We start from the raw sequence: 13,361 nt of genomic DNA on the forward strand, positions 1-13,361 counted from the left end.
TACAATGTGCTTTAAATAAGGATCATAACAGGGATACATGAGGAAGATTTCCACCTGAAACTGTCTCCTGCTGCTGCTTCATGGAAACAATGTAAGCTGGAGACATCAGGACACGTTTCCCTGGTTGCTTATGACGCTGTTTTATTCTCAGATGGCGTCAACTCCTGCTTGTTGAAAAGGTCCTATGAGCCAATCTGTGATTACAGGGGACCCCGGGGGACTCACACTGGGATGATGGTGAACACATGGTGAGTAGTGGAGCTTACAGTTTCACAATGGCAACGTGTCAGGGCCAGTTTGGAAAACCACAAGCTTGTATGTTTAGGCCTGTTTTGGAAACATTTCATTTCCATGCCAACTAAAGGATAATCGATTTCTATCAATTTACAGTTTTTTTGTGTATGTTATATTTGTGCTTGAGGATCTTCTCTACTCTTATATTGTACCAAAGGTTGAATTTATATAGTCTTTTTGACCAGATGTTTAAGATAAAACAACAAAACCCTTTATTTGTGCCACAACGGGGACATTTGCTGTGTTAGAACAGCAAAGAGAATAGTAACAAAATAGACATCAGTCAAGTTAGAAAAAGTAAACATGTAAGGAGGAATATATCTAATATATACAGTATAAACACAATATATATACAGTTTAAACAGACTTTATACAGTGATTGAACATTAGCCAAGAATTGCACTGACAGGAAATTAATATAATACAATGAACACATATCACATTGCTTTTATGAATATGAGGGAGGCTCCAACATGATTTCCAAAGTGTTGCACTGTTGCCATGTCTCCAGATGATGGTGCAGTTAATATTGGCTTACGTCTTTACTCCAAACCGGTAGTCGGCCTATTGCTTTTCAAAAGACACTTTTGCAATTTTAACAAAATGTTTTTTGCTTTTGAAAGTACACCTGCCATAAACACATCAACAAATGCAAAAGATAGCAGGAGCCTATGAGTCCTGCAACCTTAAAAGTAACATACAGGCTACACGAATATACTTTGAACGTAGTGTAATTGTGAAATGTTATGATATATTAAGCATCTAACATTTAAAAAAATCTAATGTGGATTTTTTTTTTTCTAAAACTACACAGTGTTGCACTGTTGCCATCTGTCCAGATGATGGTGCACTTGGGGTTCATAATGGTTTACTTCTTTACGTCAAACTGGTAATGGATTTTTCAAAAGATACTTTTGCACTTTTAATAAATGCAAAAAACTAAATTTATTGTTTGCACTGTTTGATCAATTAATGAGCAGAACCAACATGATTTCGTAAAGGGTTGCACTGTGGCCAAGTGTCCAGATGATGGTGCAGTTAATAATGGATTACTCCTTTACTCCAAACCGGTAGTGGGCCTATGCTTCTTCTTTTTTGTCTTGCTTTTCAAACAACTCTTTTGTAATAATACTTAAATAAAAAATACATTATTTGCTTGGATGTCTCAAACACACCTTTCTTTTGCTAAGACATAAAAACCTTCCCACTTATCCTCAAAGGTGACATACATGTTAACTAAATACACTTTAAATGTAGTACATATTTACATTTTTATAATGTATTAAGATTTCAACATTTTAATAATGTAATATAGTGTTTTCATGAGTACAAACCACAGAAACAGTGAAGTGGGAGGGCTCAAGTTTGCGCAGTGTGAGTGATGCTCTCAACTCTTGTTGAGCCTGGGAGCTCCTGTTTCGATCACTGGCGTCAGACGGACGCACGACCCGGACTCGAACCTTTTTTTCTCTCCCTCTCTCCGCCTTTTCTCCCGAACAGCGTGGATGTTGTTTCAGAATCGCCACTTCTGGGACTTTTAATTTGAAAGCGCCTCACGGGACCTGGAGAATATCCCTCGTCGTGTCACTTTGAGGGACCGACGGATTTTTTCGTCTCCGCCGCGAAAGCCACATTAAAACGCGTTTTATATCAGTGAAAGCGGCTCGTGGACGACTCGCACCCGCCTCCTCGACGTCTTCACGACGTCGCCGCAGTCACCGGACCCCAGATCAGTTGCTGAAGTGTCCAGATTTTACGTGACTTCGGCTTTTTCCTCTCTTCTTTGAATGCGTTGCAAATATGATGATGTCACCGACGCCACTTTTTCCTGAAGTTATGGCGGAGCACAACTTTCCTAACTTCTCGTGGTGAGCGACACTCTCCCGGGCTTCGGGCTTCCAGCTGCACGTCGGGTTCGTGTTTCTTTTTTTAAAAACGAATGTAAAGTGTTTTCAAAGCTTCTGCTGCGGGTCAACACGACCGAGCGAAAGGTTTCGTCAGAGGCGGAGAGATTTGAATGGAGGCTGAAAAAGCCCGAGCTGTGCACCGGAGGAGCTGGAGGATATAGTCGGTGTGCGAGGGCCCGCGGGCAGAGTTTCACGGTTCTATCTGGAGCCAGCAGGCCCGCGTCGAACACACGCTCACTGTGCACGCGTGGATTCAAATGTTTGCTGCGATGTTTGCTCTGCAACGCGTCCTCTCCGCTGCCAAAACACTCCGGACTTCGATCTCACCTCCATTTCTGACTTTTCACCACTTCGGGCAACTCTCACAAACTCCTATGTGCACGCAGCACTTGTGAGTGAGTGCGTGTGCGTGTTTGCAAAGTGTTGACTGACCAGTTGGGAATCAGAGTTAAAGGTTCAGTGTGTAAGATTCAGGTGAAAGGGATCTTTTGGCAGAAGTTGAATATAGTTGTGATAATAAAAATGGGATCAAACTATGAGCCCCATAGTTTCTGTATCCTCGGATAACTCCTCCAATAACTGAATTAAAATGTATCATATTCACATTTATTTATTTTAGTCATCTTTAGACAAATTTGCCCGCTTGTCTCTTTTCTCGTATAATGTATTTAGTCTTTTGTACCTCGCTCTATGTGCAATGCCCTTGAAATGCTGCTGTAACACTAATTTTATTAGGATCATTAAAGTCTATCCATCTAGCTAGCTATCTAAGTAGCTGTCTAAGTTGTACGAATTGTTGTTTTCTTTACCCTAGATCTGTCACTTTATATTTAAATGCTAATGCTATTTACATCTGGAGCGGGTCCTCTCTATGGAGGCTGCCATTTTTTTTACAGCCGTCCAAACTGGAAAAACTGAAGACCTTCTGAGTTTTTATGACAACTGAAGGCTGCCACAGGTTCTCCTTCATATTTGGAAGGGGTTGGTGAGGTGAGGGGTATTCAGCTGCAACATGCAGCTTCACCACTAGATGTCACTCAATTCTACACACTGAACCTTTAAGCAAATAACTGCAAGAGTCTTAATGATTCAGGGTTTCACATTGTTTCTTGTTGATGCCCTTTTCTTGACGGATCGCAGCTCTTGTTTTGAACACATTTCCTGCGGCATGGTGGGATGGGTGCAAAAGTGCGACAATTTAGTTCTTGCTCTTCTGTGCTAGTGACCTACAGGTGTGTGTGTGCGTGTGCAGCAAACCACCAACTGCTGTCCTCATCTCTGCAGCGTTAGCATCTCTTTGTATAAGACACACCAGAGATAATTGAGACTTTGGCGAGGTGAAAGTATACACTCTGAAAGTGAACACCAAGAGTTTGTGAAACGTGTGTGTCAGTGTGTGGGTATAGCCCTTCAGTTTGTATTGAAAACAAAGCAGAAGAGGGAGACTATTTGTAATGGCTACGTCCAGCTTGAGTTGAAACAACTTAAGTTTTTCCAGTCACTGCCTTGTTGCTATTTTAGCAAAATAATTCCCCAAAATCCACTTTTTGGGAGTTTAGCAGGATTTCTTAAATTATTCTTTACCTCTCTTTTGTTATTTAACAATTGTATGTCATAAGTTGCGGTTTTAGTCGCCTGAAAAGATTGTGACCGTAACATATAAATGTTTGACAAATTCTAAATTAATCTGAATCATGGTTGGGATATTGGAGCCTAATAATCACTGAGTTCCTTTGACCAACAACCTCTGATTAAAGCAGGAAGTACAAGACGATCTTTTGGTTCAATTTACCTTATTAAGATTCTCTGTTTTGTGGATTGCTGGATAATGTATTGGAGCAGTTGAATGAATAGGTTTAGCAACAGGCCACTGTTGCAGTTTAAGTTGTCGCAACACACAGAAGAAAGGGTTTGCTCAAAGCATATCTGTAAATAACACGACTGACCTCTACGTTGGCCTGAGATTCTCTTTGTCTGAGTGGATTAGTTTGTCTACATTACTCCGGTGCTGCCTTTCAAATGGAAGAGAAACAGAGAGTCGCCACGGCACAGCAGATGCCACTTTTATGTCAGAAACTCCTCATGTGTGTTATTTTATAAACTAGTTAAATGAGCATGTGAGACCGCTAAACTGGTCCGGACTTTATTCTCTCTTTACTGAAAATGGCCCCAATCGCGCCAAGATTATGTTTGGAGATTACCTCTGATAAATCCTCAATGCCATTAACCAAATCTATCGTTGTTTTCCTACTTTTGTTCCTACTGCTTTGCCACAGCCACTTTCTCAGTGAAAACCCTTTTTAAACCACTTTGCAGAACTACAGGACGTGGTGTTTGCTACTCTGAAGAAGATATCAGGGAATCCATTTAAGCACGTACTCAAAAAGAGTGTGCACACCACCAATGTCCTTACAAAAAAGAACAAGAGCTAATGTAATATTAATTAAGAAGTCACTTGGTGAGGATTCTGAGTACTAATTCTGTTGGGGTGTGTGTTGCTTATTTTTTTTTCAGACCACTGAGAGCACTTGGCTTTACTAATGGAGCACCTCCAGGGAGCGTGGAAGACTCTGAGCAACGGCTTCGGAATGAAGGACTCTGCGTTCGAGGGCCCGTTGCTTTCACCAACCATGGTGCAGGGCTTTCACTGCCAGCGCCGCTCCTCGGACGACAGCAAGATGCCCGACTCCAAGGCTAGCAGCACTATCCGAGTCTACCTCCCAAACCAGCAACGCACTGTGGTGAGTCCCATTTCCACTGCAAGTAGAAAACTGCAGACATAAAATAAAACCTTGGAAATACTGCGCTGGTACGCAGTTTTGTAAATGAGTGTGTTGCTGCGTACATGCTGATGCCTTTGTGTGGTGTACAGGTAAACGTGCGACCGGGTATGACTCTGCAGAATTGCCTGATTAAAGCGTTGAAGGTGCGAGGTCTGCAGCCTCAGTGCTGCGCCGTCTTCAGGCTGCATCCAGGACAGAGGAGGTGAGCTCAGCACCGCTGTGGGTTTGAAACCAGGGGAAATAAGATCTGTTTTTTGCACTGGTCACATTCTTATTCACTTTATAAATTTAGTCTTCTTCAAATTCCCTTCATGTAAATCTTTTTGTGATTTTTGTCACAGCAAAAAACTCCGGATGGATTGGAATACTGACTCCTACTCTCTGATCGGGGAGGAGCTGCTGGTGGAGGTTTTAGATCATGTCCCTTTGACGACGCATAATTTTGTGAGTACCTGAATCATTGTGAAATCCTCAATGCTCTGTGTGTCCCTGCGTAACAAATAATAGATGTATTTTTCTGTCATTTGTTTTAGGTCCGGAAAACATATCTGAAACTTGCTTTCTGTGATATTTGCCAGAAGTTTCTTTTGAATGGTTTCCGTTGCCAAACGTGTGGTTACAAATTCCACGAGCATTGCAGCACCAAAGTGCCCACCATGTGTGTGGACTGGAGCAATATCAGACAACTGCTGTAAGTGTCTTCAGTTTGAAATGAGGGCACAATGTAGAAGAAGGACCATCAAAAACTAGCCAGTACATTATAGAACAGTAACTTTGGAAAATTACATCAAGAACTATTAAATAGAGATATAACATGCCATCATAAGCCCATTCTCTGTGTGTAAGCTTTTAGTTTTATTAAATGTAATCAATAATAATCAAATAAAAATTGATGTAAGAGTCTTAGTGCATTAGAAAGTTTCTAGTTGATGATACTCCAGGTCTAAGCTTGGATAGGTTCTCATATATGCAGCTTTGAAGACTTGACCTGAGAATAGAGGCTGATCAGCGTTGTCTGCATACATTATGTAGGAGAGTAATCATTCAAAGATCCATATCACTGACCGAGAAGAGAGTCAGCTGTTATTTGATTTACACACACACTCTTACAAGCTGCACACTATTCACTGTCTATTTCTCTCTGTTTTCAGCCTGTGTCCAACACCCGGTGAGAGCGGTGCCCCGTCCCTGCCGTCGCTGACCTCCCGGCGAATGAGAGAGTCCTTAACACGGTTTCCAAGGTGACGTGACATACCCATGTGTTGCTTTTCATTAACATGAGATAGATTCATCATGTAGATGTGAGGAAACCTAATATGGTCGGTACATTGGGACCTAAGTATCAGGCTGTTCCTCGGGCCAACAACGTCTGATGAAAGCAGGAAGTGCAAAACAACAATTAACCTTTGTAAGTCCCTCAGCTAAGTGGATTACTGGATAATGAATTTGAGCTGTTGATTGAATCTATTGTACATATGAGCAGAGATACATTTGCAAGTTTATCTCTGATAGCATGTTGCAGCTCATTCCACCATCGGGGAACCACAATCGAGAACTGTCCAGAAATCACTTCGCTAGTAGGGCTGGCAATGAAGGAAGTAGCAAGGAACATAACCCTCTGTAATTGATTTGACTTCTGCTCTCATTGCAAGAGAACCTTAATCTTAATTGAATTAAATCCTGTTTTTAATGACGTCCTCAGCTTTATGGGGGCTAAGCAGTCTGAGGGCTGATGTAACGCTATGCGTGAAAAGGGCCTGTTGTTTCTGGAGCCCTTAAAATAGTTAAAAAACACTGCGAGCTGCCAAATTAGCACTCAACAAGTATCAAGTTGCTCCATGCAGAGCAATCTCAAATGCTCTTTTGAAACTTGCTTCTGTGCAGCCAAAAGGGGGATTGTTCTCAAGGAGTGCTCTCCATGGTCACAAGTGTGATGTAATACGATCTTTGTTTACATACCTCATTCAGCTAGGGTACCACTGTCCCCATTTCATCCAGCAGCAGTAAGACGAAGGCCACAGCAAAATACACTAATCACTTCTTCTCAGCTTATCTTTTTTGGTTATATCTATTATTTTTAACCATATTTGATTTGCATGTGTGATGGTTTTTTAGTTGATGATAAACAGATGATCCCTAAATGGGTCAACGTGAGAGAAAATGAAAGAAATGAAACCAAAAAGCCCCTGCGGCAACCACAGGGGCCACACCCACGGCGGCCCAGTTTTAAAGAAGTGACAGAATACAGCATCTGTTTTTTCTTTTTAAATGTGGTCGCTGTGTGTCATTTTGAAGCCGGGGGGGGGGGGGGGGCACCAGATCTTGGAAAACAATTGCTGCTCAATCTTGAATTTTGATCCTTGTTTAACACCCGCAGCTCAGCCCATCGATATTCCACCCCTCATGCCTTCAACTACACCACGCCCTACCCACCCACATGCGCTGGTCTCTCCCAGAGGCAGCGCTCCACTTCCACGCCCAACGTCCACATGGTTAGCACTACCCTGCCTGTAGACTTCAGCATGATTGAGGTAACTACACACCATACACAGGTCCCTTTGGTTCTTCTGTAGCTTCACGCTGCCAGTCCTAAAATATCTCCTGCCACAGAGCCATCCTGCCCTCTTATGAACATCTCAGGCATTTCCTCACCTTTCTTTTTTCTATCTCTTATCAAACTCTGTGTTAAATATTCCACCTTGACACAGACAAGCCTGTTCCCCTGATAGCATCTTCTTTGAGCAATTTTTAAAAAACTGTGTCACTTGACTTCCCCCTGTTCAGTTCTAGTTTCTGCTTTTTCACAGTCTGTGTGCTCTTGCACAATTGGGTCACTAGTTCTGCATGCTTTATAGAATATTTCCCATATATTCTGTCCAGGTGGAAGCCTGAGCATCACTCTTGTCGTTGTTCCTTCCTTCCTCACTTTACTTTACTGTGTCCCTTTCCCTCCTTTCCCCTCCTTTCCTCACTGGCCTGTTGTATTGTACCCTGTTGGGGAGTAGCTAGAATGCCCGAGTACCTCCCCCAGCTCCTGGTGCCATAGATTCTGGCTGAAGAGGAAAGTAGGTATTGTGCACTTCTCCCAGTCTATTGTTGAGGCCTCACCTGAGAAACCAGAAAAGGTTAGAGAGCAGAGTGTCTGTGTGCAGTCTGAATGGCATGCATTGCAAGCAGGCTATCTGCATTCACATCTTAAGTATGGAAGTCAAACCATGTGTGACAGTACAGTGTGTGGTTCACTGTTTGAACAAGCTGACAGATCCTTTTGTGTTTTTTTTTTTTTTTGCCTCTCTAGGATGCAATGCGTGATCACGACTCGGGTAAGTGTCAGCTCGGTCAAGCCTTCACCCTCACCGCAAATATAGTCTTCTTAGATACACGGTGTTGCTCAAATTCTACTTCTTCTTTTTGAATTGACTGCATAGTTTTTATTCTCATCACAGCAGCTGACCTGGAGGTTCAACCATTACATAATAGTCATTAAAAAAAATAGAGAAGCAGTACAGACTAATCATGTGGGATTGATCTAGATGTCATGTGATGGGCCATTAGACAAGAAAAAGGCTCATCATTAATCTCTATAATTAGTTTTTCCATTACTGCGGTTGTTTCTGTATTATTAAATGTGACAAGCCCGATTGGAGATTTGATTTATTTTACTGTTTCCAATCATAGCTCTGTTTTTAGTGGGTGAGACTGAGATTTGACACAAAGTCCAAAAGTCACCATATATTGGCCACTGCAGAGAGTTCGACCCTTTCTTGTGCACAGATAGTTATTATATCCCACTGACTGTGTTACATCCGAGATAGGGATTCAGAGTAGATGGTCACTGCGGAGTAATAACTAACATTATGTATTTCACAGATTGAAAATGTCTAATTTATATGACCTGACAAATTTTAAATAGTTTTTTTTACACAGATTTACCACTACAGTGTGAAGCAAATCATTTGAGACGGCTAAAATCTTCTTTTTGTACTTTGAAGGGGGGAGTTCCCCAAATCAAAGCCCTACAGGCTGGTCCCACTCCATGGCCCCAGCACCTGCCCAGCGAGAGAGGGTCCCGTCCTTTAATACGCATGAGAAAAATAAAATTGTAAGTTCCACTCTGTGTGTGCCTCGTCTTGTGCGTTGTATGTCGAGCAAATTCTTTGAGAGCGATTTGTGCAATCAAAGCCACAGAATATTGGTTTATGATAATCTCTCGTGTTCTGACTTTCTGTGATTCCTGTTGATACAGAGGCCTCGGGACAAGCGGGACTCGAGTTACTACTGGGAGATTGAGGCAAGCGAGGTGTACCTGAATTCCCGCATCGGCTCAGGCTCCTTTGGAACTGTGTACAAAGGGAAATGGCATGGTAGGAATGCATTTCAGCTTGGGCGGGGCACTTTCAGGTGTAACCACTTTCTCAGCAAACTACACCTAGCACTTAAAAACATTAGTGGATACACTAAAGTGAGCACTGGTTGCCAAATGGGCTTACAATAGAACTCATCAAGGTTTGCTAAGGAGTGCTTTTGTTGCAGGTGATGTAGCAGTAAAGATTTTAAAGGTGACCAACCCCACACCGGAGCAGTTCCAGGCCTTCAGGAATGAAGTGGCTGTTTTGAGGTAAGAGGAGTGTTGAAGAGTGTTGAATTCTTTCATGAATCACCTTCATCCTTAACTAACTTTGTTGTGGTGATTTCCTCTTCGATTGTGTGTCGCAGGAAAACACGACATGTCAACATCCTGCTGTTCATGGGCTACATGACGAAGGACAACCTGGCCATCGTGACCCAGTGGTGTGAGGGCAGCAGCCTCTACCAACACCTTCATGTCCTGGAGACAAACTTAAAGATAATCCAACTCATAGACATCGCCAGGCAGACAGCTCAGGGCATGGAGTGAGTTCCAGATGGGAAATAGTTCTGATGAACAAAAATACCAAAAAGAACAAGATCTCTGTTTTAATCTCTGTCTATTTTCAGCTACCTGCACGCAAAGAACATCATTCATCGTGACATGAAGTCCAACAGTATCCTTTTTATCAGCTGTGTGAGTGTTTGTACTTGAAGTTGCAGATAAAAAGCACTTTAAGTGTGTTCTCGCTGTAAATTCCTTGACAGTGGTGTAGATATCTTCTTGCACGAAGGGCTCACAGTGAAGATTGGGGACTTCGGTCTGGCCACAGTGAAGGCCAGGTGGAGCGGCTCCCTTCAGGTGGAGCAGCCGTCTGGATCCATTCTCTGGATGGTTAGTAACCCCGAATTATATTTCTCAACAGCAATGAGACTATTGCTTCATGAAACTTTAGCTGTAAATAACAATAGATAGACCGACTAAAGCAAATAAACTAGAAAATGTCCTCCCTCAAGCTTTCCCTCCATGTCCACAGGCCCCTGAGGTTATCCGGATGCAGGATAACAATCCCTACAGCTTCCAGTCTGATGTCTATTCCTATGGAATTGTTCTTTTTGAGCTCATGACGGGAGAGCTCCCATACGCCCTCTTAGCAAATAGAGATCAGGTAAAGTCAAATTAATTTATTAGTGTAGTAGTAATACTGCTCATGCTAGTACCATTAAGACAATAATTAGAATTACACACTTTGCCCTCCAGAAACTGGGTTTTTTTAACTTATGGAAAACGTTAGGCTTGCAAGTTTCTGCTACCTTGTTAGATTTGGTTATGTCATACAGAGCAGTAGCCCCACAGTCAGACATGTGTTTAAGCCCTGGTCCTTGCCTGGGTCCAGTGTCAGACTGCAAACACAAGCCAGGAGGTGGTGGAAAGACACTGGGTCGCTGTCTGAAGGGGGGCTGTGGAGCTGGCCTCGGGCCCACCACGGAACAGAGGCGGACGCCCTGGAGCCACTGGCCTAATTTTAGACTCCGTAACACAACCCAGTATGTGTGTGAGAAAAGGGGTGCATGGGTGCGCATATGTGGTCTGTGGTTTTTCATCCTCTTACAGGCCACAAGACCTGGTTTGGGTCGTGTCTGGCTCCTTGTTCCGCTCAGTGTACTGTCTCTATTTAAATCAGGCTGAAGTGGCAGTACAGAATGTGCCCATAAGTGCTGTGATGATCCACTGTTGTACCACTGGTCTCCTTGATACTGTAGAATGACTTTGCACTCAGCTGACCTGGCAAGCACATAGAGTACTCCTATCATCCTTTATCTCTGCAGCATCATGCACTCATGCCTTTACAATAGCTCCAGTGTTTCAGATGCCTGTCACCTTAGACCATGTTTATAAAGTTTCTCTGGTGTGGACTGCTGATTTCAGATTGTTCAGGTGTCTCCTGTCTGTTGCACTGATGTGGCTCAGTAGTTCAGCTCTAGATTATTTTATCTGCACTCCCCTAGTCTCATCAGTTTTTTATATGATCCCCCCCTTTCAGATTATTTTCATGGTGGGAAGAGGATATTTGTCCCCAGACCTGAGTAAGCTCTACAAGACCTGCCCCAAAGCCATGAAAAGGCTGGTGGCCGACTGCATCAAGAAGCTCAAGGACGAGAGGCCGCTCTTCCCGCAGGTGAACACAGCTCTCATTAACTGCGAGCAAAGTTAATGAAGAGGGCTTTGTTCAACTCATCTTTCTTTTTCTCCTCATTCCTGCAGATCTTGTCCTCCATCGAGCTTCTCCAGCACGCCCTCCCCAAGATAAACCGCAGTGCCTCAGAACCGTCCCTGCACAGAGCCTCTCACACCGAGGACATCAACTCCTTCACTCTGACTTCCACCAGAATGCCTGTGTTCTAGAGGCTCGGGCAGCGCCGTCCCTCCTCCTCCTCCTCTCGTCACACTTCCCCTCCTCTTCCTCTTTGAAATATCCCGAATAGTCCAAATGCTCAGTTCAACCAAATTCTCTACATGCAGATGCCAGTATAGGCGTAACAATGTACAGCACATGCAATCAATCATAAACCTAAAGCATATCAGTAAAATGTGTGAGGAGAGTGTGGAGAGAAGCACGGCTGAGTTTGACTCGGAGAGGGGCTGAGTGATGATGGATTGCAGTGGACACAAAGAATTTGCCATAACATACATGGAGGTGGTGCCTTGCTTTATCACTGCACATATTAAGAAGTATGCAGTGGCTCCGCGGTGGCAGTGCATTTGGTAAAAGTTGTAAATACACGCACGCACACACCTACCGAAGACAGCGATAACTTGGACATTGAAGGAAGCTCAAGAGAAGGACAGACGCGTCTCTTGATTCGGGTTCTGTGATGTGAAGCACACCCGTCGATCCGGTCGCCCTGGTTTCTGATGAAGAGGACCTTACCTGCCTTAAGAGGAAACAACGCCTGGACAAAGATCCTGCACAACTTCACTTCCTCTTGTTATCACAAACAAACCCGTTGGATGTAGTCCACTTAGTTGCACAGTAATAGTTAATTTGACATTGTCTCACATGATAATGGAGTAGATATGGGAAATTTGTCCTTTTTGTTGTTGTTGTTATTGTTGTCATGATCCTCTTTGACTTCTTTTTATCGTCTTTGTTTTTTTCGGGTCTATTTGGAGGAATTCTAGCCTGTCAGACAGTGAGCATGAGCGATGATGGAAAACTTTTGCACATCTCAGCAAAAGCAATGGTTGTGTTTCAACAGTGGTTTTGTAGCTCGGAGTAAACTGAACTGCAGAGAACCCCCCCCCCCACACATTCTCATCGGTCCTTCCATGCGTTGGTTATCTCGAGCTGGAACTTTGGCGGTTGTCTTAAATATTTAAAGTGATTTTTGGAAACTAATTTGTATTTGTTTATCATGTCTCTTTCAGGAGGTTAAACGTTTTATTGTGAACTTGGTGAGAAAGTTGTCGATTTCAATATTTTAATAAAATTAAGTTAAAATTTCTTTGCCAGAAAAGATTGTGTTGGTCACCTTCTTGCTGAGGAAATCCATTTATGAATCACTGTGTTAACAATGTGTCGCTTGACGTTCGGACGCAGGTGAGATGGGCGGCCGACACCAGATTACACCGCCTCGCCGCTTGTTCACTAACCATAAAATCCCACAGACGTGTAAGACTTTGTGGAAGGGGGCAATGTTTGCTGCAGCAGTAGCAACGTGGTGTGAGCTCACAGAGGATCCAGCTCAGACACGCAGCCAGGGGATTCCACCATTGGCTGGTGCCACTGTGCGCTGCGCAGCCACTGGCAGGCCCAGTGGAACAACCATCATTCAGCAAGGGAGGGACGCAGTGGAAAGAGAGAAGACAGTTATATTTTGTTTTAGTGTAAACATCCAACATGTAGTTCCTGCTGGGCAGGACCACTTGGCTGGGTTCAGTCCCAAGTGCAAATTTAACATAAATATGGGGAATACTTGCTGTGATGAGAAGGCATTTGTGTGTGTGTTGGTTTTAATGTTTGACAGC

The 13,361-nt window shown here is 43.3% G+C and overlaps 1 protein-coding gene across 4 annotated transcripts; it reads left to right on the plus strand.

Moving 5' to 3' along the window:
* The first annotated feature begins 228 nt into the window (after nucleotides 1–228).
* Nucleotides 229–12,837, plus strand: raf1a (Raf-1 proto-oncogene, serine/threonine kinase a). 4 transcript variants are annotated; one of them, XM_062392005.1, is made up of 18 exons: nucleotides 229–248; nucleotides 4,716–4,942; nucleotides 5,074–5,186; nucleotides 5,326–5,428; nucleotides 5,518–5,675; nucleotides 6,136–6,225; nucleotides 7,362–7,515; nucleotides 7,990–8,109; nucleotides 8,283–8,307; nucleotides 8,977–9,086; nucleotides 9,231–9,348; nucleotides 9,518–9,602; nucleotides 9,701–9,877; nucleotides 9,962–10,008; nucleotides 10,108–10,226; nucleotides 10,369–10,500; nucleotides 11,377–11,511; nucleotides 11,598–12,837. In XM_062392005.1, exons 2-18 carry the CDS (start codon nucleotides 4,742–4,744, stop codon nucleotides 11,736–11,738), a joined length of 2,028 nt encoding a protein of 675 aa, XP_062247989.1. In that variant the 5' UTR covers nucleotides 229–248; nucleotides 4,716–4,741; the 3' UTR covers nucleotides 11,739–12,837. The 4 variants fall into 4 exon arrangements, with proteins under 4 accessions (XP_062247989.1, XP_062247987.1, XP_062247988.1 ...); XM_062392003.1 differs by lacking the exon at nucleotides 229–248 and adding an exon at nucleotides 1,709–2,207; XM_062392004.1 differs by lacking the exon at nucleotides 229–248 and adding an exon at nucleotides 1,709–2,162.
* The last annotated feature ends 524 nt before the right edge of the window (nucleotides 12,838–13,361 follow it).

Source organism: Platichthys flesus, chromosome 7 (assembly GCF_949316205.1).
Source record: "Platichthys flesus chromosome 7, fPlaFle2.1, whole genome shotgun sequence".
Lineage (NCBI taxonomy): Eukaryota > Metazoa > Chordata > Actinopteri > Pleuronectiformes > Pleuronectidae > Platichthys > Platichthys flesus.

Excerpts from the sequence above, each read along its gene's own strand:
- raf1a (XM_062392005.1), top strand. The coding sequence starts at position 4,742 with ATGGAGCACCTCCAGGGAGCGTGGAAGACTCTGAGCAACGGCTTCGGA. Across the intron at positions 5,429-5,517 it reads CTTTGACGACGCATAATTTT|GTCCGGAAAACATATCTGAA; the intron begins GTGAGTACCTGA and ends CATTTGTTTTAG. Across the intron at positions 8,308-8,976 it reads AATGCGTGATCACGACTCGG|GGGGGAGTTCCCCAAATCAA; the intron begins GTAAGTGTCAGC and ends TGTACTTTGAAG.